Source organism: Vulpes vulpes, chromosome 2 (assembly GCF_048418805.1).
Source record: "Vulpes vulpes isolate BD-2025 chromosome 2, VulVul3, whole genome shotgun sequence".
Classification (NCBI taxonomy): Eukaryota; Metazoa; Chordata; class Mammalia; order Carnivora; family Canidae; genus Vulpes; species Vulpes vulpes.
Window position 1 is genome coordinate 44761207 of NC_132781.1, and position 27287 is coordinate 44788493.

Genomic DNA, 27287 nt, shown 5'->3' on the forward strand with positions numbered 1-27287 from the left:
TGTAAGTTGCAATTGTAAGTGTCCCCAGGGCTAGCAAAGCCTATAAATGGGGAAATCCCAATTGGTTGGGAAGATAAGAATGTTATGCTCAACCTGAGATCTGGAAACCATAGGAGTTGCCTTAGTAAAACAGAGAGGGAAGAGTGTTATTGGCAGAAGAAGCAAAGGCCCTGCCAGTGAAAGGCTACTGGGAAAGAAGGCTGGAATGCAGCAGATTAGACCTGACAAGCCCCAGCAAGGGTTCTCTGCTCTCAAAAAGAGTATGACAGGGAAAGGAAAGGTCTTGAGGGTCCCTCTGTTCATTTAAAATATCTTCTTGCTCCTAGGATTCAGATCTTCACTCCAAAGGTAACCCTGTGTGTCACTTAAAGGAGAAGTGACACTTTTACTGTCATTGTACAATGGAAAAGGAGTGCAGCCAGCCAGTGTGATGTTCCTCAGCCTCAGTTTCTAGGTCGTGACTAGAAGCTCTTGGAGGGGCTCCCAGTGAGACCCACTGGTAGGCTGGCTAGTTCCAGATCTATCCTTAGCATTACCTAGATTTTGCTGCCCTTCAATGCCCATGTTTACATGCAGCTGTGCCCTGCTTCTTCAGAGGATCATGGATTTCTCATCTTTGTCCTTGCAGCAGTACAAGGACATTCTTGAGCTTTTCTATCCCCTATTCCCCATACCCACCAGCAGGTGTGTTTGATGTGTGTCTTCCTCTGACTCCCCTAACAAAGGCCCTTCAGTCATGTTCTGGCTTCCCCTACCCACCCCCCAGCTTCTTTACACATCTGTACACATGCATGTATTCGCATGTACACAAAATGTGACTCTGTGTGACATGATTGGTTGGGCCATGGGGAGGCATCTTAGAGGTACACACCAAGAAGAATGTCAACCATCCTATCTCTACCAGGCCTGGGGCCTCTTGGATCTTTGCCTGGGGCGTTATTCCCTGTTTCTTATCTTATTCTACCCTCACAGATACCACCTCTGTAGTCTAGGCCACCAACAACCCACCCCTGTCCCTACCTCCCACTGCTGACTGACCTTGAGCTAGTTACTTATCCCCTCAGTAAAATTGGAAGGCTTCAGTGTTGGGCAGAGTAGGCACTTAATAAATATTTAACTGATTAACTCGGGGAAAAAGGGGAAATTTCATTTTACAATAAAAAAGATAACTTTTGGATGTCAAGTTTAAACAAAGGCAACCAACAATATTAATAACATGTATGGCAAATAGTATCTTTCATAGAAAAAAAAGAACTCTCCTTAGACACTAGTCCAAAAAAGAGAATTTAGTAAAAATTATGTACGGGATTTGAGGTAGGCAATTCATCCAGTGCATTGATATGATAGGATCATATCATTTTCGTATGACATGAAAAATATTCAGTATAATTTACTTCCATGATTTACAGATGAAAACACTGAATTTGTATCTATCTTATTTGCAAAGAACTCCCATTACCTCTACTCTCCTCCCCTAAAGATAATCCTGAATATAGGGAAGAGATCAGACTGCTAGTAGTAATGAAATCAGGACAACCTTTCAGGAGAGCAAGTGGCAATATACATCAAAGGCCTCTAGAAAATTTACAAAACCTTTGATTTAGAAATCCCACTTTTAGAAATTTATGCTCAGGAAATTATCTTTTAGTGCCCAGCAGAAGCTGAGCTTCTCTTAAGCAAGTGGTAGATTTTTGTTTTTGGTTTTTTCCTTTTTTCCTTTCATTTTTTGTATATGTTAAATTTCATAATGGACTACCTTTGGTTTTTTTTTGTTTTTGTTTTTTTTTTTTTTTTGGCATTAGCCCCTAGAAAACCCAGAGCTGAATTTGTAACCACCTTTAGCAACTTTGCAAAACTCGCCTTTTCTCTTCCATGCCCTTGACCTTAGCTTCATTTACTCTTCTCTGTTTTCCCTTCAGGAAGATATTTTCATCTCTTTTTATTGAATTATATCACATGCTGTTTAGGCAACCTCCAGTCCTTTTTGAAGGATTTAAATGCATAGGAATCTATTTCTTAATTCCAGCTAAGCCCATGCACTGACCTTTATGGGAAACCAGAAGAGTAGCCCAGTCTTGACCTTGAGTGGACAGGAGGAGATTTACGTTGGGAGATATCTAGAGAGCAGAGTATGACAATGTTTTGAGGAACTAGAAAGGGTCCTGTAAGTGCCATTCTGTATGAGGACTTTGAAGACCAACACTGTTCCCAGAGGGCAGAGCAGGTGCTGGGCCTCACTCTGCCACCCTGCTCCACCACAAGGCCCTCCATGCAGAGGCAGATTCTTTCCGAGCCTATGCCATCAAGGAGCAGAACCTTCCCTCCCCGAGGTAGAGCCCTTTCCTGGATGTGGGGACCAGTGCAATGTAGGTTGGTATTCCTGGCAGTCAGTGCTAAGGCTGTGGAGTTACTTGAAACTTAAAATTACCAAAAGATGGGTCTATATCATGCATAGTCGGTTTGAGGGTGGCAGTCTGTGCCCCTCTCTGTGTGCTCTATGAGATGCCTCTGAGGACCCTGAGGGAGTGGGAGGACGATTGACACAGAACAGCAATCTCATAAGGAGAGATCACAAGCCCTGGAAGATTCAACACAAGTTTTAGATATGCTAACTAGGGCTAGAGGGTGCCCTGTTAACTGTTGGGCAGGGCACAAAAAAATTAAATGGATCATTTTCTGTCTGCCTTCAGACAGCAGAGAAGGGAACTCTCAGAGTCCCCAGCTGTCAGCCTATAAATATTACAGACGTAGGAGCCGCGGTTGTTAGGTGTGGCCCAGGCAGCTGACTGCATCTTTGGAGGAAGAGAATGGGGAATTCTCAGGGACACATTGCTTTGGCGCCATCTTTTAAGGCCCTGGTGGTGTGGGGCTGAGAAGTACACATACGGTTGCGACTTCAAGGAGCCCTCAGTGGAGGATCAGTAAGCTGACCTGGAGAGGCCCTGTGGCCAGGCAAGCAGTGGCCAGCTAGCAACAGTGAAAGAACCCAGCTCCCACCAGTGAACATCCTCTGCTTTGGGGCAGCCCCGCTGCTCCTCATTTGCTGGCTCCATGGCATACCTTCCCCTGCCATCCGTGCTAGTCTCTCTTCAGGGCAGACCTATCTACTCTCCTAGCCTCCACCTCTTGCTCCCTCAATCACTGACCCTCTTGAGCTAATAAGCCTTAAAACTCATTCCTGCAGGCAGCCTGGCAGGCATTGCATGCTGACCTTGATCTGTCTGCCTCTTAGATGCACTGAAGCACAGTGAAGTGAGAGTATAGAGAGAAGCACAGGATCCTTCTCCAGGCAGTATCTAATGAAGGGCCATGTGATAGAATAACCTGAGTCTCGATGAGACTCTGGCTTGGAGCTATTGAACCAGGAAGGCTTCCTAGAAGAGGTGGCTCTGGAGCAGAGCCTTGCAGAGTGGATGAGATTTTGATAGGGAGTGTCTAGGGCAAAGGCCAGAATAAGATGCCTATAGTGTACTGTAGGGCAGAGTGGGCCATAAGGTTAGTGATGCTACATCTTAGCCTTGAGCACCATGCTAATGTCCTTGAACTTGACCCTTTGCACTTTGGAACCTTTTGAAATTTTTCATTAAAGTTGTGATCAATGCAATAGTGATACTTAATCTAGATTGGAAGAGAAATTCCAGAGACAGATCATCCACTGGTACTTCTGATGGATGCATTAAACACCCACTGTAACCAGGCCTCACACTGGGTTCATGACAGGGGAGAGGGAGGCTGCTCCCTCAGGCCCTGGGACAAGTGGCCCAGGTGGCTTCTGCAGCCAAGGGCCCATCTCCCTATCTCTGCCTCCCTCCAACTTCACGGGGTCACTTAATGATCTTCTGCCTCATGGCATTCTGGGGGTTCCATGTGCATCAGGGGTCTGATTTCTTTTCTTCTTTCTTTACTTTCTTTTCTTTCTTTCTTTTTTATTTATTTTTATTTTTTTTTTCTTTTCTTTCTTTCTATTTTATTTATTTGATGGAGAGAGAGCACAAGTAGGCAGAATGGCAGGGAGAAGGAGCAGTAGGCTCTCCACTGAGCAGGGAGCCTGATGTTAGGCTCAATCCAATCCCAGGACCCCAGGATCATGACCTGAGCTAAAGGCAGATGCTTAACCAACTGAGCCACCCAGGTGCTCCAGGGATCTGGTTTCTGTTAGAAGTGCATGTTGTTAGTAAGTTCTTGTACAGCATTTTATATTGATCTTACCAGCCAGTTGCACTGCACTTAGAAGTACAGGTACACCTCGGAGATATCACAGGTTTGGTTCTAGACCACCATAGTAAAGCAATATCTCAATAAAGCCAGTCAGTTTAATTTTTTGTTTTTTCAGTGCATATAAAAGTTATGTTTATACTATAGTATGAACGTTTTTTTTTAATTGAGTATGCTAAATGTGGTTCTGTTTTCATATGTATTAAGTCAATTAATCCTCACCATGTGATCAACACCATGTGATAAATTGTTGCTATAACCTGTAGTCTATTAAGTGTGCAATAGCATTATGTCTAAAAAAACAATGTACATATTTTAATTAAAATAGTTTATTGCCAGAAAATGCTGTCATCCAAGCTTTCAGCAAATTTTAATCACTGATCGTAGATCACCATAACAAATATAATAATGATGAGAAAGCTTAAAATACTGCAAGAATTGAGATGTTGACATAGAGACGTAAAATGGGCAGGTGCTATTAGAAAAATGGCACCGATAGACATGCTTGAGCAGGATTGCCACAAATTTTCAATTTGTAAAAAACACACCATCTCTGAAGGGCAGTAAAAGGAAGTACAATAAAACAAGGTGTGCCTGGTACACCTGGGTGGCTCAGTGGTTGAGCGTCTGCCTTCGGCTCAGGGTGTCATCCTGGGATTCAGGATTGAGTCCCACATTGGGCTCCCTGCAGAGAGCCTACTTCTCCCTCTGCCTATGTCTCTGCCTCTCTCTCTCTCTGTGTGTCTCTCATGAACAAATAAATAAAATCTCTCAAAAAAAAAAAAAAAAGCACAAGGTGTGCCTGGATTAGAGCAGATGAATTTTTGCATTCTGCTGCCTCTGACTATGCAAACAAGGTAGAGAAAATGCACAGCCTGTTGTAGGGGTAGGGGCGCTGAGAACATGCCTTTGCAGGCTCGCACAGGCTGGGCCAGAGCAGAGTGATGAGGATGCGGAGCAGGGGCCAGCAGAGGGCTCACCAGGGACCACAGGCTGAGCTCCAGGCTTGTGCCCCTCCTCCCTGCTAGGGTCTCCCATGGTGCAGTCTCTCCCTAATTCCCTGTTCTCCTCTCTGCCAGGGAACATCCCTGTTACACCATCAAGTTCATAACTTAAGACGTCTAGGCATTTTCCCCATCCCCCTTCTTTCTGGTTGGAAGAAATGTCATCCAGGCTTTCTGAGAGTTGGCCTCTGTCCTTCTAGAGTCTTGCTCTTGCCTCTTCAGTTTTCCTTCCCTTTTTTCCTCCTTGTCTCTCAGTTCTTTGCCGCTTCACAGAATGCTCAGGTCTCTTAGTCATACATAGAAGCTGCTGTCTCAGGCTGCTCTGGCTACCATAACAAACACCATGGCTTAAATAGTTGGAGTTCATTTCTCACAGAGCTGGAGTCTGGGATGTCCACAATCAAGGTGCTGGCTGACTGGATCCCTAGTGAGGGCTCCTCTTCTGGCTTGTAGATGGCCATCTGCTTGCTGTGGTGGAGAGAGAGCTCTGGTGTCTCTTACTCTTCTTATAAGGACACTAGCCCTATCCAGTTAGGGGCCCCATCCTTATGATCTCATTAACCTTTATCACCTCCTCACAGGCCCATCCCCAAATACATTGGGGGTTAGGACTTCATATGTGAATGTGGGGCATCACATTCCGTCCCAAGCAGCTACCATTCCTCTCTCTTTTTTCTAAACACCAAAATTCTCAAAGACACTGCCATTGCTTTGGCTTCTACCATGTGACCTGCCTCCAGCTGCAAGGGACACCAACATGGTAAGGTTGTGGTCCCTGTCTTTATGGAGCTTGGGAAATCTGCTCCTCTTGTTCTTCCAGCCCCAGTACTAAGCTACATACAGCAGGCCTCTCAGATCACTGGGCACCTCCTATTCATGTGTTATTTAATAAAATGTAGTCTTGTGCATGTGGTATGCTCCATTTGTGAACTGAAAAAACAAAGGCCCCTGACCTCATGGAGCTTCCAGTCTTACAGAAACAGACAGGCAGTAAATATAATGTTAAAAAAATTAAGTGTACGGTGTATTGAGCTATGAGTGCTATGGAAAAAAAATAGAGCAAGGGAGAGGAATTGGGATCACAAGGTGTGGGTCGCAGTTTGAAATAGGGTGGTCAGGGTTGTCTCCATGAAGAGGATGATGAGAGAATTAACATTGTGGTTCACTGGGAGAGAAGAATGTTCCAGGCAGAGTGAACAGCCAGTACAAAGGCTCGGGTGGAAGCATGCCTGACATGTTTATAGAACGGGGAGGCCAGCACAGCTGGAACAATATGAGGAAGGGGGAATTTTCAGGGGTTAAGACTAGAAAGGGTCCCCTAGGAGCCTTTGTTAATAAAACTCTGGCTTTCATGCTGAGTGAAGTGGGCCACACTTCACTGGCATGGTCTGGGCAGAGGAGTCCCATGAGCTAGTGGTAGGGTCGCTCTGGTTGCTGTGCTGAGAAGTAGGGAGACACTCTGGGACGGGGTTGTGGTCATCCAGGAACAAGATGGCGGTGCTCAGGGAGGGATAGTGGCCGTAGGGGTGGCAAGCCATGGCTGGCTCTAGACAGTTTGATGGTAGAGTCTTAGAGTCTGCTAACAGATTCCATATGGGGTGTGGGAGGAAAGGAAGAGTCAGAGACGGCTCCACGGCCTCCTGCCCAAGCCATGGGAAGGAGGCAGTCCCCATCAGCGGAGCTGGGAGAGCTGTGTGCGCTGTGTGGGGGGCATGTGGACGGAGCGTGGAATTCAGTTGAGCAGGAGTTTAATTCTGACCATGTTGAGTTGGAGATGCCCATTAGACACTCAAGTGGTGGTGTGGATTCAGCGGTTTGGAAGTGTGAGGGAGGTGGGCCTTGAGCTAGCAGTCTGTTTCTCTAGTTGTCCCGAAGTCATAGATCAAGCCTGAAATTGGACGAGGTCTTGTGGGAATGAATAGGAATGCGTGCAATCCACTGACCTCTCTATTCTCCTCTTCATTTGCTTTTGTTTTCAGACACTTGGGGCTACCCCTAAAATCCTTTCCCCTTCCGCCTCTCCTCACGGCACCCCATCTCCTGGCTGTTTCCTGCCCCATTTCTTGGATTTCTCCTTCACAGAAGCTTGTCTCGGGCTCCTCTCCCTGTGTTCTAAGGATTCCATTACACCTAGAACACTTCCGTTCCTCTGCACCAGGTATTCCACCTTCGTCCCACTATGCTGTACACACCAGCGTGGCAGAGCAGCTCCAAGTGAACCTTCTAGACATTGGGATTCATCCCCTGCCCAGAAGCCCTCACAGCTGTGGCCTGGCTTCCAAGGCTCTCTGTAGTCCGGTCTCAAACACCTTCACAGCCCATGTCTTATTGCTCCCCTGTCCACACCCTCCCCTCCCCAGCCCTGCCATCTCTCATGGCCTCCTCCCCAGTGCCTTCCCTCCTGGAGCAAACCTTCTTCTTGCAAACTCCTGTGCTTGTGCGACCTCCTGCCATGTATTCTGTTCCCGTGTGTAGTTCCAAAGGCTGACTTTTTCATAGATTGGCTATTCCCTTAGGACAAAGAGTGAGGATCTATGTGCTCCCAGCCAGAAGTTCTTTTTCTTTCTCCCTCCTTTCCTGTTCATTCAGGCTTTTCTTCAGGAATCATTTCTTGGGCATCTAGCATGGCTTGAGCCATGTGCCCTAGCTGGGATGGGGATGGCCCAGGGAAGCAGAGGGCAGAGCGGGATACCTGGGCCTGGCACCTGAGCGCAGGAAGTCTCCTCTTGGCTCACTGAGGTTGCACAGGTCCAGCATCCAGGCTCCTTGCCCTACACCTAGGACGGTCGTCCTCTTTGGAGCCCTTGTAGTTCATGTCCCTGGTGTGGTATCATTTCTGAAGGCTTCTCTCAAGTCTTGGAAGTGGGTAGCTCCTTGCCAGGCTGTACCGTCCTTTGACTGAATTTTGCTTTTGTTTGCATCTGAGGAGATTTAAATGCCTCCAGTCCAACTCTGATACCTTTGACCTTGATGGAATTATCTATCTCATCATAGCATCACAGAACTCTGAAAATTATTTTTGATTGAAGTCTGAGTATTTCTGAGCTTTGTGTGACTCTGTGGTTACAACTTCCAAAATCATTCAACAGATGTGTTTATATGTACATCTGTATATTCTGGGCTCTTTTTGCTATAGCACTTCTTCCTTTTTTTTTTTTTTTTTTCTTTTTTCTTTTTAAAGATTTTATTTTTAAATAACCTCTCCACCTACTGAGGGGCTCAAACTCATAAACCTGAGATCGAGAGTTGCCCATGGGGCACCTGGGTGGTCCAGTCAGTTAAGTATCCAACTCTTGATCTCAGCTCAGGTCATGATCTCAGAGTTGTGAGATCGAGCCCCACATTGGGCTCCACACTCAGCACAGAGTCTGCTTGGGATTCTCTGTTTTCCTCTCTTTCTGCTCCTCCCCCACTTGCTTACGCTTTTGCTCTCCCTCTAATAATTAAAATTTTTGAAAAATCTTTATTTAAAAAAAAAGTTGCACGCTCCATCAACTGAGCCAGCCAGGTACCTCTACTCATAGCATTTCTGACACCAAATGTGTATGTGGGTTTTCCACCCACACCAACCTCCTGGGTTCTCCAAGGAGAACCCACACCCACACCACCTGGGTGTCCTCCAAGTAAATTGAATTCTAACATCATCTACGTGGAGATAGTGTCGGATCCCACAGGTCTAGTGCTCATTCCCACCAGAACCCCCATACTTTACATTAATCGTTAAGTCCAGGCCTCCCATACTTCTGGCCAACTGGCCATAAATCAGAGGCTCCCAACCCTTACTGGGTTCAGTATTTTGCTAGAATGGCCCACAGGACTGAGGAGAGCAGTTTATTTACTATCATCAGTTTATTGTCAAGAATACAAGCCAGGAAGAGCCAGATGGAACTGATACATAGGTGTGTGGGAAGGGGCACAGGACCCTCATGTCCTCTAGGCCCACCATGCTCCCAGCATCTCCACGTGTTCACCAACCCCAAGCTCTCTGCCCCCAACCAGTTAGGGGTCTTTTTTTTTTTTTTTAAGATTTTTTTATTTATTCATGAGAGACAGAGAGAGAGAGAGAGAGAGAGAGAGAGAGGCAGAGACACAGGCAGAGGGAGAAACAGGCTTCATGCAGGGCTCCCAGGACTCCAGGATTATGCCCTGGGCTGAAGGCAGGTGCTAAACTGCTGAGCCACCCAGGGACCCCCCAGTTAGGGGTCTTTATGGAGATTCCATTACAAAGATTAAATCATTGGCCTGATTAAACCATTGGCCGTTCTTGGTTACTCAGCCTCCAGCTCTCTCCTTTCCCCAGAAGGCAAAGGTCAGGGGGGCCAGCTGGAAGTTTCTGGCCACCAGCCCTCACCTTTGAAACTATTTAGGGGCCCCAGCCACCAAAGACACTTATCACTCCCAGATTCCAAGGGTCTGAGGTGCTCTTTTGTCAGGATCTGAGATCAAATGTTATAAGACCAAGTATTGTAATAGGATGTCCCTCTCACCCCTACCACTCAGAAGATGACAAGGATTTTAGGAGTTGGGTGCCAGGAACTAGGAATGAAGATAATTATGAATTTCTTACCATATTATAATATCACCGTGTACACACACACTCCACACATATGCTGGGTCAGTAGAGGGTTCTTGCTGTTTTGAGGATCCAGTCTTCAGCAAATCCTATGGGGCTACTTCTGGGAGAGCTCATGCTCCCTTGTTTGACTCTTCATGAGCTCTGGGCTCTGTGTCTCCTCCTGAAGCATTCTGATGAAGGTGCTCTCACAGAGTACTGGGTATACTCCCAGCCCACATCCAAGGTGAGCCACCTTCTCCTGGTCTGACCTGTGCCTTACAGTGAGCCAGTTATTTGATCTGATGGTCACTCTGTATATTGAGACCCATGAGGACAGAGTTTCCCTGTGTTATCCTGACAAGCTCAGATGAAAATGGGTGATGCAGATAGGACCTGGAATCCTCTGAGCATCCTGGTCTTCAGCCTCAGAGCATCACTGGATTCTGAGCACTGCCCAGTGTACTGAAGGAGGCCTTGCATAAAATGCCTTGTTGAGGCCCCCGTCCAAGCTACAGTGGGAACACCTGGATCTTGAGGTGGTTGCAGAAGCATCTACAGGTCTTGAGGAGCTTGCACCTGACCTGGCCAGGCCAGAAGTCCTGCTGCTGCTGCTGGTGGGTTGCCGGCTCCCTCTGGCACCCTGGGCTGAGCCCAGGCCTTGTTAACCGGCAGGCTTCACCAGGCCACCTGGGCTCACCGAGGCCCTGGCACCCCTGGGTCTCATGGGAGCGGCTCTTTTACTCTGAGTCCCTACTCCACCACTTTTTGCAGAGGAATTCGCAGCCTATAAGCTGTTTAAAAATGCCTTTCTAAAGGAAGGGTTTAGACACACTTGGCAAAAAGCAAATCCCATTAACAATTGTCTAATCCTGGCTGTCAGAGAACACCATGTTCTTTGCAGGGAGGCAATAACGCCCCTTCTTTCCTGGGTGGGGGCCCCAGAGTTTTGTCCTCCTCTCCCCTCCCCTGGCCCTAGCCTTTGGAGAGGGCAGACAGCCTAAGGGCTGTGTAGGGGCCAGAGTGGACAGAGGGATAGATGCAGTCCCCTCCTCCAGGAGAACAGCCCTGGAGCGGGATGGTGCCGCCAGCCTGGCTGCTGAGGGTGGCTGCTGAGGGGCAGCAGCACAAACGCCTGTGGCCGCAGGATCTCCTCCGACTTCTCTGTCACCCTCTTTCCCTGCTCCTTATCCCTCTGCTTCTCTTCGCCTTTCCATCCTTCCTCTTCCGACTCCACCATTTTGCTCTGTCTTTCTCTAACTCTGCCCTCTTTCCCGCTCCCGTCAAAAAATGAGTTTGAGGCAGAACCTCTTTATTTTCTACAGAAACAAAGCGTCTGGAGGTTGTGTTTTTCAGTAGGCAGAGGGTGGGGGGCCGCTGCGTGTGTTTTATAGACCAATCTTGGTGTGTGAAGGGCTGGCACACACGGCTGCAGCTGGCCGCCTGGGCCTGGGGAGGGCAGGCTGGGCGCTGCCGCAATGTCCCTTTCTGGTGTCTTGTTGAATTTGGAGAACATACAAAAGGAAAAAATGAGAAAGGACGCAGGATAACAATAAGCACTGCTGTGGCTACCACCTAGAATTGAAGGTTTTGTTTGGGGTGTGTAAAACATAAACAGGTGGGAGGGTTTGCAGAGACAAAGGTGAGGATCCTCTCTCCTTCGGAGCGCTGTGCACTTTCCTCTGGGAGAGATGCTTCCATACATTTCATGTGTATCTTCATAATTGGTTTTTCATATTTTTAATGCATATGTATGAATCCATGAATAATATATAGTCGTGCTGGGTGTGTTTTTTAAAAGCGTACTTAAGTGCTGACATGCTGTAAGATCATCCTGTAACTTGGCTTTTCTCACTAACTGTTATGTTTTCAAGATATATCTTTATGGATATTGGTATCTGGTTCATTTCTCTTCAGTGCTAGAAAGGGTTCCACAGCACAATTGGACCGCTGTTTACATAGCCATATGCTGTTGAGGGACACCGGGTTGCATCTGGTTTCTCTGTGTCACCAGAATGGTGCCATAAATCTTTGTGCCTCCTGACGCAGACACTCACCCAAGCGGCTTGCTGGCCAAGTTCAAGCAGGCCAGACCCATCCCTGCACCCTTCCTTGTGATTCTCCAAGTCTCACCACCCAGACCAGCAGTCCTCTCTGTCCCTTCGTTTTCCTGGCAGGGGCTGGTCTGGGCAAGCCAGCAGGGAGTGCAGAGGGAGCTGCTAAAGGAAGCTGGCAAGCGAGGTGGCCAGAGCGTAGCCTGTGTTTGTTGTCTCTGCCTGACTGCCCTCCAGTTGTTCTTTGGTTTTTGTTTGAAGCTAATATGCATTTAGCAAAACACCGTTTAAGAAAACTGGAATCTGGGCAGCCTGGGTGGCTCAGCAGTTTAGCGCCGCCTTCAGCCCAGGGCCTGATCCTGGAGACCCCAGACTGAGTCCCACATTGGGCTCCCTGCATGGAGCCTGCTTCTCCCTCTGCCTGTGCCTCTCTCTCTCTCTCTCTCTCTCTCTCTGTCTCTCAAGAATAAATAAATAAAATCTTAAAAAAGAGAGAGAGAGTGATCCCTGGGTGGTGCAGCGGTATAGCGCCTGCCTTTGGCCCAGGGCGCTATCCTGGAGACCTGGGATCGAATCCCACGTCGGGCTCCCTACATGGAGCCTGCTCTCCCTCTGCCTGTGTCTCTGCCTCTCTCTCTCTCTCTCTCTCTCTGTGTGTGTGTGTGTGTGTGTGACTATCATAAATAAAATAAAATAAAATAAAATAAAATAAAATAAATAAAATAAAATAAAATAAAATAAAATAAAATAGAGAGAGAGAGAACTCAAATCTATATCTCTCACCTGCATTCCTGCCTTACGACAGAATTGTTTTTCATGCTCTGAGTCCCTTTTGGTCTCTGTCCACACACATACGTACTTACCCAGAGCTGTAATCCTACACACATAGCACTGGGTATTCTCTACTTTCTATTTAGCGATATATTACAAACCTTCTCCAGCTTGCTCTAGCCCCCATGATGGCCACTGTTGTGATCACATATTTTTTTGCCCTGCCCTATGCCCTCACCTGCTGTTCCTGCTGAGGGTCTGCTTTTCCTCCCATTTATCCTCCAGCTCTCAGCAGCCTCTGTGTGATGCCTCCCAGCCCCTCAGATCCTACCACAGTCTAGAGGCAGAGCAAGAAATCTCTCGGGTTCCAGCCCCACCCAGCTCCTCTCCCACTGCCAGAGTGCTGTGCGACAGAGCTTTCCTGCCCCAGGCCCCTGCCGCTGCCACTCCCTTCAAAACCTCCTCTTTCCTTGGTAATGGAAAAGAAGCCAAACTAAATGTAGGACAGTCTCGGGACACATGGCTTTGAGATTGTTTTAAATACTCACAGATTGGCTCCTCCCCGGAGGAAATTGTTTGGAGCAGGCTTTTCGGCCTTGTTCTTTGTTCTGGAGGTTTTGAGGGAGACAGTGAAGGGGGACTCTTAGGCACTACTTGTGGTCCAGCCCAGCACATCAGGGCAGGGGGCTTGAGGCGTTTTCTTCCTTGAGGTATGTTCTTCCCCTCAATGGTAAGCTTGAGATGGTGCAAGTAAAAGACACCAACCCCACATGTGGTGGACCTCATATAGTTCCTAGAATGCTTGCTGCAGTGTTGACATTGTCTCTGCATTCTGTTTCTTCAGCTACTTCCTCCAGCCAGCACAGAGGTTGGAAGTTGCTGTTTATCTCACCAGACCGAGGCATAGTTTTCTATACCTCTGCCTTTCCATGAGCCAGATAATCAATGCAGGGATGGCCAAAACTAATAATCATTAAGTTATTTATAAGAAGAGGTAGTATTTATGGAGTACTCACTGTATACCAGATACTCTGCCTTCAGCATTTTATACTTGTCATCTTGTTTGTTCCTCACAACACCCAGTAAGATAGGATACCGTCTCTACCCCCTGTGACAGCTGTGGACATGAGGCTCCAAGAAGTTAAGTGGGCGGCCTGGATCTTCCTTAGGATTCTCACTGTACTTTTCCTCAAGTACATCCCAGCTGGGAACTAACAAGCTTGAACAGAGATGAGATGCTTCCTTTGCATTCCCTTCAGAGAAGCCCCTCACTGGCATGGAAGTTATTTTGCACAAAGGCATTGATTAGAAATTTTCCATTCCTTTTCAGCTTCCCATTAGAGGCTTTGCCCTATTTTCTCCTTAGAAGTCTCTGCTTCCGGGATCCCTGGGTGGCGCAGCGGTTTGGCGCCTGCCTTTGGCCCAGGGCGCGATCCCGGAGACCCGGGATCGAATCCCACGTTGGGCTCCCGGTGCATGGAGCCTGCTTCTCCCTCTGCCTGTGTCTCTGCCTCTCTCTCTCTCTCTCTGTGTGACTATCATAAATAAGTAAAAATTAAAAAAAAAAAAAAAGTCTCTGCTTCCAGGAACCTGCTTCAAGGGAGGGGAGTGGGAACGCCTGCTGAGGGGAGGAGAGGGAAGAGGTGATGGCAGCCCCAGCCTTCCTCCCCATGGCCTTGAGGAGGAAGTGCAGAAAGCTGTGGATGTGGGGGCGCAGGAGCCAGGGCCCTCTCTTGCCTGCTTGTGAGAACCCCCCACCTACAGTGGCCTGTAGAAAAACAACAGGCAGACCAGGGCTCCTGTCTCAGCTTGGCCACTTGCGGCTGATGACCTTAGGTGGGGAACTTGGCCATCCATTAAAAGAGGATTAATCGTACCTCCCGCAGCTATCGTTATGGAGGGTGAATAAAGGAGCGTGGCCATGCTTGTATGGTACCGAGCAGATGTGCTGAGAGAGATAGCTCTCCTGTTCTTCCTGTGGTTCATCCCTGGAGGAAAGCACACACTCTTAAGGCTCTAGGGCCAAGCTAACCCAAGACCGGGTGATGGCGACGGGACCTGGCCCAGTGTGCCTGCCAGAGAGGAGCTGCTCTGGGTTGATGGCTGACCGTGATTATTTTACCCACTTGCTTTCTGTTTATGCATCACAGTCACTCATTCCTCGTTATCTTGGGCTCTTAGACATGGGCTTTGGTGCTCAAAGCACAAATACAAGTGGGGACTTTGCTTTTGTGCAGCTGCAGGGAAGGGGTGGGGAGAGTCAAGGCTGAGGGGTGCTGTTCCTTGGTGGAATCAGCTAAGGACCCCTCAGCAGCCAGCAGAGGGTTTCAGGTCCTTGTCCTGCCGGTCCTCACCAGCAAGGATTTCAGAGAGGCTGCAGCCATGGAACAGAGAAGGCCCCTTAGAAGAGTCCCTTGGAGAAACCGAGGCACCAGATCAGGAAGTGGATTTCCTTGCCCTCAGATTTTACTTTTCTTCCCGTCTCTGTCCTGTGTGCCTACTTGTCCTCCACCAACCTGCTCAGCGTCCCACTTCTGGCTTACAAACAGACCGGCTGCTATGTCTAATCATAGCAGTGGGCAGGCCCTGGTTTAACCCAACACTTGTAATTGCCCGATGTCAGAAACACACCAGCTCTGATTAAAGAACTCTGCCAAAGCCTATTTGAGCTGGGGCACAGTGGGAGGCACTCGCCCACAGCTGGCTGGCCTATCCTTGGGGATGGGGAACCTAGACTCTGGAGGATGACATGCAGCTGTAAGGATAAAGCTGAAAATACTCCATGCCTCTTGTGCTCTGTGTGACACACAACTCAGGAGGCCACACTGGCTCTGAAAATGTGAAAAGGCCCAGGAGCCCGAGCCGCTTGCGTTTGTATAGGATGCGGTGGGAATGGCAGTTCTCCAGAGCTCATTTCTCTCTGGACCTGTTCTCTCTCTCTCTCTCTCTCTCTCTCTCTCTCTTAAATATTTTATTTATTTATTCATGAGAGACAGAGAGAGGCAGAGACACAGGCAGAGGGAGAAGCAGGCTCCATGCAGGGAGCCCGATGTGGGACTCGATCCCAGGAATCCAAGATCACACCCTGGGCTGAAGGCAGGAGCTAAACCGCTGAGCCACCCAGGGATCCCTGGACCTGTTCTCCAACACGCCAGGCCACTTCTAATAGGTGTGAACATAATGGATTTAAGTCCTTTTGAAGACAGGCCCACCACCACATGCCTGCTGGGCCAATAGCCACACTGGATTACAAAACACTAGGGCCATATTCTTGGTCCTTCAATGCCCCTACCCCCACAGAGAAGTAAAATGTCAGTGGAACAAATTACTCACTGAACACTTTGGAATCTATAAATATTAAATCGCTATGGCTTTCCCTGGCCCATATAGAATTAAAGCTCTGGTCAGCTTCAGAGGAGAGGTGGCTGGTTCGGAGACAGGGGTGGGGAGCTGCTGCCAGTGGAGGGACAAGCGTCTCCAAAAGGACAAAGCCGTGGCTGTGGGTGGTGGTCAGTAGGGGGTACCCCAGCTGGAGGAGAGGCAGTGGGCAGTGGGGTACAAAGAACAAGGAGGCAGAAATCCCAAATGCGACTGCAACCCAGGGTGGGGCTTTCTCTGGTTTTTCACTTGAGGCTTTGTGGTTGGGGGGAGGTGTGTGGTTTGCAGAGACTGCTGTGTGGCATTTCTTACTCTAGCCTAGGACTCTAAAGTGAGGGCGGTAGCACTGCAGGCTGCACATTCCCTCCTGGACTGTCCCCCTCAGAGAGGGAGTCCTGGAACCTCCCTGAGCAGCAGGGCTGGAGATGGGGGTGGGGTCGCTGGCTCACTGGCAGCCAGCTGTCCCCTGTTCTGCTGCAGCCCCTGCCCCCAGGCTTCTCCCCTCCTCTGGCCCCTGTGCTCACACTGCTAGGGCAGCTGCCTTTGGGCCACCTCCCACTGCATGGGTGGATTTGTGCTGGCCTGTGTGTGTAGCGAGTACAGACGCAGGAGTGTGTTTTCACACCCCCTCCATCAGGTTTTAGATCCCCTGCAGGTGGCAGGGGTATCTTCTGCTTCTCTGGGATCTCTTGAGAATTTACCAAATCCTTCTATGTGCCAAGACCTGGGGTTCAATTCTTGAAATGCATGACTTCGTTGGTGTTTACAGAGTGGGATAAGGAGGATACCATAGTCCTGGCAGTGGAGAACACCGAGGCCAGGAGAGGTGAAGTGAGTTGCCTGGGTTCCTTGGAGAAGTGGCACACAGATCCAGGGGGAGTTCTGTTCAGTGGCTGTTCAGTGACTGAGCCTGGAATCTGCCCTAGCACTCCCAGCACTTCCTGACTCTCAAGCGAGCTCTCTCCCTTGCAGGCATCCCCACCCTCATCGTGCTGGACCCACAGGGGGAGGTGATCACGCGGCAGGGGCGTGTGGAGGTGCTGAATGACGAGGACTGCAGGGAGTTCCCTTGGCACCCCAAGCCTGTGCTGGAGCTCTCCGACTCCAATGCTGTGCAGCTCAACGAGGGCCCCTGCCTCGTCCTTTTTGTAGGTATGAAGCCCAGCAGGAGCCCCAGGGTGGGCTGGACAGACCTCACATGGGAGGGGTATCTGTCCCTGCAGTTTCTTTCTGTCACAAACAATGCCAAGCCTGGGCCTTTGTCTCTCCCTGCAGCCTTGCTTTTGACCCCCATGATTTATTCATGGCTCTGCCCCTGTGGGAGGGGTTCTGGGAGCTGCTGCTGTGCTTTCCTTCCTAGACTGCCAGCTGGGAAGAATAGGTCAGGCTGGAGCCAGGCCCCCCGCAAATAGACCCATTGTTGGAAGGAGGCGGGCTGCATCCACAGCAGCTGCAAGGGCTGGGCCCCCTTGGGCAAAATCCCCCGCCCCCCCAGCCTCAGGGCAGCATCTCTGTGGCCAGGTGTTCTTCTCAGTCTCCCCAGTCTGCTCAGTGGGTGACTGCCCTGTGGGGCAGGAGGACACCAGAGCATCCACTCCAGGCTCCCTGCAGTCCTGTGGGATGACTTGTGTTCCTTTTTGCAAATGGAACAACTGCTGGCCAAGGGCCACTTCACCTTCTGCCTTGGGACGAGCCCCGGCTCAAAATAACTTGGAGTTCAAGGATCTTGGCCGAGATGCTGCTACCCCCGCGTCACTGATGGGGTTGGTAGGGAGGTGTTTGGGGGTCATGTGCCCGTGCTCTGGAAGTCTGGTGTGGGGAGGGGAGCCTATATACAGACTCACTGGAATTCTTAAACTGACTTGCTGGCTGGCCCCTGTGCCTGGAGAACAGAGGTCTCCTGGGGAAAGATGGCTTTGGGGAATCATTGTCCTGCCTGCTGCAGCCTCACACACCCACATCCCAGGCCTCTGGGAGATAGTTCTGAACTGAGGGACAGTTGTACCTCACTGGCTACCTGCAGATGTTGGTAAGGAGGTCCCAGAGAGGCAAAGCGAGTTTCCAGCATCACAGAGCTGATTAGATGTGGGTCTAAACTATGTCCGGTGGGCCCCTTGGGCAGCGCGACATTTCTGGAGGAAAATCCTGCTTCCTGCCTCCCCTTCCCAGCTTTGCCACTCGGCGTGTTGCTCTTGTTCTGGGTTATGAGGTCCAGCAGGAGTGAGCCCCAGGGCCCTGGAGTGTGGCTGCTCCCATGCTGCTTTCACTGGAGGCAGGAGGTGACTGAAGGGGGGCTCTGGGGCACCCAGGTAGGCAGTCCATCCCCTCCCAGGTGAGTCCGACCAGCCGTGAAGTTGGCATCCTAGGGGTCCCGGTGCCATCCCACTGCCACCAAAGCTGCTGATTGTACCGCAGTCCTGACCCACTGCCACCACCAGTTCTGCCATTTTCAATAGGCAGTCAGATCTGAGGTCATTCTGCTTCTGTGATTGAGAGGAAAAGTACAAGGACCTCAGGTCCTGGCTGAGGGGAAGCTCAGCTTCCAAGGCCAATTTGTGAGGAATTCAGTGGAAAGAACCTTGGTGCCTAGGGTACTAGGGACCCTCAGTAAGGTGAGTTGTTCCTGAGGGAGCACAGAGCAGTGGTGTGCATGTGCTGCAGACACACCCTCGTGTATCCCGGAGGCAGGCCCACCGCCCAGGGGAAGTTTTGTTTCCATTCAGGGGCCACCCACATGGGCATTTCAGGCCCAGGACCCAGCTCCCTCAGGGGGCACCACTCCATCTGTTCCACAAACTAGTGCTTCTCGCGGTTCTCTCCCCATTACAGATTCTGAGGATGATGGGGAGTCTGAGGCAGCCAAGCAGCTGATCCAGCCAATAGCGGAGAAGATCATTGCCAAGTACAAAGCCAAAGAGGAAGAGGCGCCGCTTCTGTTCTTTGTGGCGGGGGAGGTGAGTGCTGCTGGGGCCTGGTCTGCTGGCTGCTTGGAGGGTGACTTTTAGAACATGTGATTCAGCTCTAGGGTATGTTTGAAGGAGCCCCAGGATCTGGGGTGAACACATACGTGTCATACAGCATGGAAGCCCATTTCCTGTCCTTGCTGTACCTTCCTCCCTTCTCTGTCACTCAGCAGCCTCAGAGCAACAGGATGCTGTCCCAGGGTAGGGCTGCCTTCTTGCTCCCCTCCCACCTGAGCTGCTAGGAAGCCTGGCAGCCACAGAGATGGTGATTGGCACTTGCTCCCTTATGGCTTGGCCCATCCCTCCTCCTGGCCTTGCAGAATGGGTTCTTCACTTTGCAGGCATCCACAACTCAGACCTGCGTTTCCCCAGCTGCCCTGGGGAGGGTGCTGGGGGTCGGAAAGTGCTGCTGTCCCAGTCTCTTTTTACCCAAGGCCTGTCCTTTGAAGGCCTCCAACCAGGACAGACCACGCAGACTTTTCACAGGGTGGGAAGGCAGGCTGCCTCCCACAGGGGCAGGAGCTTCCATCCCACAGACACAGGAATCCCCTGCTAGAACGACTGAGCCCCAGCTCAGTCCCCACCCCCAAGAACACAGTCCACGCATGCTCCACGCAGACCCCGCCAACCTCCCCCTGCCCCCAGCCAGAAGCTGGTTATTGATACACGCACTTCTCAAAGCCCTCTGCCCCCTTTGCACCTGTCTGTATCCCCAGTTGGTCAGGGCCCGGGACTCATTTCATGCTGTGTTGTTTGGATCCCAGGAGAGGCAGATACCCTGAGCCACCACCCATTCATCACCTGGTCAATAACCACCCCTGCTAAGCCCCGGCGGGCCTCTTTCAGGCAGCCGAAGTCACCCCATTCCGAGGTGGGGTGGAGGGAACAAAGATTCACTGCCTTGGGGCTACACAGGCCTGCTCCACACAAAGCACAAATGGAAGCTGCTCTGAATTTATTAAACTCTAACCCCTTTCAAATGGCTGTGAGAGAAAAGATGGGTGCAGAACAGAAGGGGCCTAGCCAGGGGCAGGGGTAGGGCTGGAGAGCTCTAGTAAGTGCATTAGGAATGTGGCTGAAAAGGCGCATTTGCAGGTTTTCTATGGACCAGGCAGCAAGCCAAGCTTCACCAGCACCATCCCATTTGCTCCTCACCTTTCTGGGAATGGAGCCATTACCGTTTCACAGATGAGAGCACAAGGCGGCTCCCAAGTCTGGTCGGTTGGTCGGCCAGGCTAGTGTACCTACTGGCTCACCTGCCGGTTTGCACGAAGCCCCGTGTGAGCCGTTCTTAAATCCATTTTACAGGGGACAAGACCTGGGCTCACAGAAGTGACTTATCAAAGTCAAACGTTGGGCAGGTGGTGCAGAGGACTGAATGTGAGCTCAGTGTGACTCCACAGTGTTCTCACTCCTTTGTGCATGTGGTCAGGCAGGTGGCCAGGGCCAGAGGGAAGGAGGCCTGCACCAGGACAGGGGGGTCATCCACTGCTCAGGCTCCCCACCTGGCCATCCCATCCTTCTTGTGCACTTCACCTGGACTCCTGACCATGGCAGCTCTCTTGGTCCAATTTTCTGGCCTCACGCTTAGAAGCCAAGCACTATGGAGGGGGATGGGCCCTGGGTGCCAGGTCATGAAGCACAGACGGAACACTTCTGAGCCAGGACTCTGGCCCTCTACCACTCTTCCCAGGGCTAAGGGTACCTGTCTTGACACCATGCCGCACCCCCCCTCCCCAAAGGCAGAAGTCATCCCTTCTGAAGCTGTAGTAGACATTAAAATTCATCTCCCTGTGGTTTGCTCAGAGGGAGAGGGGAGGGGACACAGCGTTGAGCTCAGCTTGGCCCAGGCCTCTTATTGGGAGCTTGATGTTCAATATCTGTCCAGTGCCTCCCCTCTGCTTATCATGAAGACTGTTTATTAACCCACACAGAGGGCCTGAATGAGCTCATCAGTGCCAGAGATGATGAGTCACCCATCATTGCTGGAAGTACATGCCCTTTCTGGGGTGGGGGAAAAAAAAAAGATGACCACTAATCATCTTCCTAAAGATCTGCCCTTTGAGAAAAGAATGGTTTTATGTCTTAGAAACCAATGAGGGGTAAATTTCAGGCCTTCTGCTTGCCAGCATTTAAGGCCAGGAATGCCCCAAGCCCTTCCTCTGCACAGTGGTTGGGGTCTTCATTCAGTTCAAAATACTGTGTGTGTTTGTTTTATAGTGAGACAGCCTTGGGGTGGTTGTATACAACCATTTCCTGCCATCTACCAAATGGGGGTCGGTAGCCTGAACAGTGATCTCAAATGGTTGCTCCCTTACAAATTCTGCTGCTAGTCTTTGGGTTTTGGGGTTTGCTTTAACACTTAACAAGGGAAACTCACCTGGACAGTCACTGGAAATATATGATGAATGCAGCCACCCGTGCCAACTCCAGGAGGTATTTCAGTAGCCCTGTCTTCTGAACTGGCTGTGCAACTCCTGCTCCACTGAAACCACAGGGCTGGGTTGGGGACAGTGAGCTGTTTCTGTTAAAGACATTCCAGAGTTGGAAAGTCCAGATTGGCCTCAGATATTCATAGTGGGCCTGCAAATAATTGAGAGGTAATTGCAAAAGGACGTGATTAAAAGACAACACATTTTTACCAAGCAGAGGACATGTTAAAGTTGCTTTTTGTGCCAATGAAGAAAGAGGACTTGCCTGGTGATTTGGGGAGCTGCACAGAGAATTCTAACCACCCCCAAGGCAGGGTAGAGTCCACTGCTCCCTGTTCTGAGAGCCCATCTTTCCCAGAGAGTCACCCACTCTTCAGGACAATGGAGTGGCTGCTTTCCATGCTGGCTTGGGGGGAATGGGGGGGCGGTCAGGGGACTCCCTACCCTCTTGAAAACTTACTGGTTTTCTCTCTCTATGTTGACTTCCAGGATGACATGACTGACTCCCTGCGAGATTACACCAACCTGCCCGAGGCTGCCCCTTTGCTCACCATTCTGGACATGTCGGCCCGGGCCAAGTACGTGATGGACGTGGAAGAGATCACCCCCGCCATTGTGGAGGCCTTTGTGAATGACTTCCTAGCAGAAAAGCTCAAACCAGAGCCCATCTAGGGGTGCTCCAGCCTCAGGAGACGTTATTTAAAACTCGGTCTTCTCCTCCTCCTCCTCCCCTTCCTTCCCTCCACCCTTGGACTTTTCCAGCGTGTCCTGAATCACACAACCCAAGTGTCCAACCTCTCTGTGGTGCCTTGTTTTCTGCATTAACTCCTCAGCTAGCACCCTAAGGTGCATATCCTCTCAGCAGCAGAAGAACCCACCATGTTCGGAGACTCTGCTTGGGATCCACAGGGCTGGTAGACCCTGGCCAGAACCAGGACTGCAGCACACTCTCAGTCACTAGCTCTCGGTGAAGTATTTGCCAGGTGTTCTCATGCTGCATGAACCTGAAGGGACAGTGCGTTGGTGCCCTGGCTCTGCCTCTGGTGTCAGCGTGCACACGTAGCACCCAGGACGGCTCAGTGACACACGTACGTGCGGGTGGACCCGGGAAAGGGCCATGGCCTTGCTAGGCCTCAGCCCTGAGCTACCGGTGAGAACATCCTTTCTCCTAAGTGACTTTGTCTATCTTGGTCTGAGGGAAGAACAACGCTTGGCAGTCAGTTCTTGGGCGAGGGATCTCAAGTCTCAAAGGAAGCTTGTGTTCTTTTTTGGTGAGAAAAAAAGCAGCTCTGGTAATGATTCATGTAGTAACTGCTTACTCTGAGCTCCTACCATATGATAAGAAAGAGATTTCTCATTTTTTCCTTATATCTTTCTTCTTTGATTTACCTTCTCCAAGTTTCTGCCCTCATCTATGAACAGCCTCTACTGTCTTGGAATTTTGTTAATAAATTCTTCCCTTTGGACATCTTCCCAAGAGGCACCCAGCCCTGTGTTCTTAGAGGAGCCCCACCTCACCGGCACAGGCCTCTGACTCGGCCCCACTCTGGGCCTGGGGGCCACTGCAGCTCTGCTGAGGTGCCTGTGTCCACCTTTGGTTACCTGTCGTCCCTCTTTTTCTTTTCAAAGCAGAACTAAAAAGTGACAAGAAATTACCGGAAGCCTAGCTTTTTCCTAAGAACCTGCACAAAGAGATATGTCCTAGGGTGACAGTGGGAGCAGAGGACCTGTCAACTAAAAGTAGGCCTTGGATCCACTCTGCTAGGCTCAGGTAGCTCAGCTCCCACAAAAGGAAGGTAACAACAGCTGTGTCCTTGGGACTTGGGGTGGAGAGCTTTGTCTAGGGGTTCACAGGATTTGGGCCTATCTCCACCGGGCATTAGGGTCTTTCACACAATCTCAGGCCTTACCCTTGGCTCCACTGACAGCATTCTGTCAGCCAAGACCATTGATTTGAAAAATCCAGCCCCCAGTCAGCTGTTGACAGCACTGCTCCTTGCTGAATTGGATTGTTTATTCGTAGTTCAGAGGTACAAAGTTAGGTGGTGATTAGACAGTTACTTGATGTCACAAGCCTGAAATGCAATCACCTAGTAAGAAATAAAGCAGGCATCTCTGGACATTATCAATGAGTTGGCCTTTCTTGTGCTCAGTAACAAAAATCTTTTTGCTTGTGGTGCTGGGCTCTGGGGAGAGGGTGGGGGAGGACACACTAGATCCTCTCGAATTTTCTGGATACTTAGTATCTGTGTTTTAGAATTGTTTAGAATTTAGAATTCTGAATTTAGAATTTAGAACTGGTCATCTGCTGAATCCTTCTGAAGCCAGGGAGCTCCTTTGGTTTAGAGCACCAGAGGCAGATCCCTGCTGGAGCTCTGGCTGCCATCTCTCCTGGTTCCACTTGCCCTTGTGGAAGGTTGATTCTCTGATCACAGGCATCCTTGAGGACACTGGTGCTCATTCCCTCCCCGCAGGGGAGCAAGTGCTCTGAAGCCTGAGGAGGTCAGTTGCAGACACAAGGAATCCCACACAGGTCTCCCTGTGAAGAATGGACGATAGTTGGAGACCGTCAACCCTAGCTCTGTCCTGGGCCAGTGTCTCCTCCGAGAGTATGGCGGATGTGGGGACAAGGTGAGGTCAACCTCACTTGGAAGATGGATTTCTGCCTATGTCCTATATCATGATAGCCTTGGAGGAAAAGTGGCCTCTCTTAGAAACTACTTATATTCTGGCATAGAAGTAACAAGTCCAGCGAGGAGTCCCTTTAAGTTACTGCAGCAGAAAAATTAGATCGTCTGTAAGTCTTCTATGGCCTTAACAGGACTGACTTGAACTACTTGCCACTAAGATCAACTGGATCCTTGACACCAAAATTCCCCTCTTGGAGTGGGTGTGTAGGTTAAGATCAGTGGGAAGGTTTACTAAAAAAACCCCTGAGGTTTATATAGTGGAGGCTTTGAGGGGGAACGCTGGGGGAAGACCATTCACCAGTGCCAGTAAAAACTCCTGGCTCAATAGTGCAAGATATCTTAAGGTTCTTGATGCAGACGAAGTGGGTGGCTTTTTAATTCCCACTAAGCAGCTCCAAAATACCTTAATTCTTGTCACTAATTAGAAGCAGGTTAAAACCCCAGCTGTAATGTATTCAAAGGCTTCCATCAGTAGCAAGGGAAACTACCCCAGCAGGTTGAGGCAGGAAAGTAGCTATAAAAATGCCACCCTGAAGTTCCAGATTTTGCACTCACCACAATGACTTCCAGATCTGATTCTATTCATTTTCACAACAGAGATGAGATTTTTTATCTGACCCCAGCAATAAAGATCTGGTTAAGAAAAAAGATACATATTTGGAATTGGTAGGTCCAGTGGGCAGCGGTAAATGCCGGAGTGCAACTGAAGCTTCCTTTCCAGGAGTGAGGTGGCTGCCTGCTTCCCTCCCCTGCCTCCCAACCACAATCTCCAAGCGTGTCCTCAAATTCATTGCCTCTCACTTATCCAAGCATAGGGAGCTAGTACTGTTTTGGCAGCGGCCAAGCTTCAAGTGGTAATTTTCAGCCAGACTTTGTTTTTGCCTCTTGCCTAGTTAAACACACTATAAAGCTGTTTTCTCCTCCTGCTGCCCTCTTCCAGGATAGCAAACGGAGCTCTGCAATGATCTAGAGAGAACCAAGGCCCAAGATCAGATCGGCAAGACCCAATAAGGTATCGCCCTGCCGGCTTAGGGAGAACACCACTCGTGTGCGAGTGCACACGTATAGACTGGGAATGCTAGCTCTGGGAGGGATCTGAGCACACCTGGTCCAGCCCCCTCATCACACAGTTGCAGGCACTTCCTTGGTCACACGCCATTTCCCGGGGCCAGGCTGGGGAGGCCCATGTTTGCCAGATAGGGCTGGAATGGGGCAGCGTGTGGAAGGTGGGGAGCTTCAGCAGTGCCCTCTGTGGCTTCTTTGGGTGGTGCCATGTGAACGGAGGACTGAAGTTCCCTGAAGCAGCTGTGCAGAAGCGCTTAACCTACATCCCTCTTAGCTGACACTGACGGGGCAAGCAGGAGTACCCAAGGGAAAATTCTTTGACAAATGGCTGTTGTCTATTGGTTTCATTCTTGATTATTCAATGTTAGTAAATGGTGCAAGTGAAATACTTTCCAGCAAACAGAAGGCTGTAGGAAAATTTTATATTGGGTCTACTTTATGGCTGGGATGTCTCCGTCTAGTGGGGAAATATGACATTAGGATGTCATAGGCGTGCCTCCAATGTGAAAGCATGAAGAAAATAGGCTTTGTTCAAGGCTTATGTCTCCCTTGGAGTTCTGGAATGCTTCCCAGGCCAGGAAGTATGTTATTCCGCTAGGGCAGGACTTGTTCTGAAGGACTAATGGATTTTTATTAATGAATGTACCAACTCATGAAAGCCTGTCCCCAAACCTGTAGGCCAGTATGCAGCCCAGAGGCAGGCAGCCCCAAGTCTGGGTTCCTGAGTGCTCATGCCTCACACGGGTCAGTCACCCACATGGGCTAGAATGAGGATACAGTAGGAGGCATGATCTTAGGACCCAGGACTAAAAAAGAAATCTCCTTTGGACATCACAGGATGTGGAAGTCCCCAGCCATTAGGGAGCCACTCTGCCCATACACAGTTTGCACCACCCCCTCTGGTTGCAGAGGTGAAGCGGGGAGGCCAGAGTCTGTTGCAGCCCCGTTGCCTCCACAACCCTTGTTTCCTCCTTGCATTCTGCAAGTAGCAGCTTTGGGGAGGGCCCTCTCCAAATCCGAGGCTCCAGCTAAAGAAGGTAGCTCCCCTACAATACAAATGTAGTAGGAAGAGCAACGATGCCATCTATAATGAATTCAGACTTTCGGTTATGCTTGGCCTCTGAGTGTTGGCCTGGCTTCCCAAGTCCTTCAGTGAGGGTGGCCTGGCTAGCAGGCTCTGTCTCAGCTGGACTAATGTAACATGGCAACCTAGTTGAGACTTGAAGTCACCCACAGCAATAAAGAGCTCATCCATTCATTTGGCGTCTAGCTTGTTACCTATGTACATTATAAGTTCTTGGAGTTTAAAGATATCTACATGAGTGTTTCCTAAAAATTGTTCAGGTGAGCCAGCCAGATCTGCTTTTGAAGAGTGGGGCGGGGGGCCACCCGGGCCCTTGCAGCACAGCTGGGAGTGTTTAGTACTAGTCACAGAACCCTGCATGAGGTGCTGTAGCTGGGGTCTTTGTGTGGCAAGATGACAGAAGTGCATCTAAAAGCAGCTCAGCTGGGGGGGGGGGGGGGGGCATCTGGTGCTCCTGTTAACCATGGAGCAAGTGGTAGAAGGTCCTACCTAGCTCAAACTGGTAGAAACCAGTCCCCAGAGGGCTGCTCACCCTTGGGGCCTTCCTGACGGGATTCGCACTGCGAGCTGGCAGCTGCGGGTGGGGAAGAGGACTCTGTAGCCCTCACTGCCCTGAAGCTCCAAACCGGCGTGAGGGTTCCCGGTGTGAGTTCCAGACACGTGAGGGGGCAGCAGCCTTTGTCCAGAGCTGCTTTCCCAGACGTTCCATTCAAAGGAAAAAGTTGTGTCAGCTTTTCTTGCTGCAGCCACTTCCCACTGCTGCCCAATTCCTCCTTAGTGTTTGGTCCAACACCTAGCTATGCTTCAGATTCTGCTAAGACAATAAGAATCCAACTTCAGCACCTCTGAGCACAAATGGTCTGCAAAATGCCCTCTGTGGAGACTGGACTCCCTCATTTTTCAACTTAAAATCCCAGAAAAACCCTAACCTCTCCCTTCGGGGCTGGGAGTGCTTTTGAGGCTTGGCTGCCATCTTGTGGCAGAAACCACCGTGAGCACTGTGCTCAACAAAGGCGAGGAGGCCCTGGGCCTACCAATCATTCGGTGGCTTCTCCTTCAGCTCATGTTCTGTCAGGTAC

The 27287-nt window shown here is 50.1% G+C and overlaps 1 protein-coding gene across 1 annotated transcript in view; it reads left to right on the forward strand.

The window, feature by feature from the left end:
* The window catches only part of NXN (nucleoredoxin), a 152391-nt gene extending 128897 nt beyond the window's left edge, over positions 1-23494 (forward strand). The window contains exons 6-8 of the mRNA XM_026016181.2: positions 16947-17126; positions 18804-18928; positions 21859-23494. Of these exons, the coding sequence (XP_025871966.2) occupies positions 16947-17126; positions 18804-18928; positions 21859-22041 (488 nt within the window). The 3' untranslated portion in view covers positions 22042-23494. The remainder of the gene's footprint in view (positions 1-16946; positions 17127-18803; positions 18929-21858) is intronic.
* The last annotated feature ends 3793 nt before the right edge of the window (positions 23495-27287 follow it).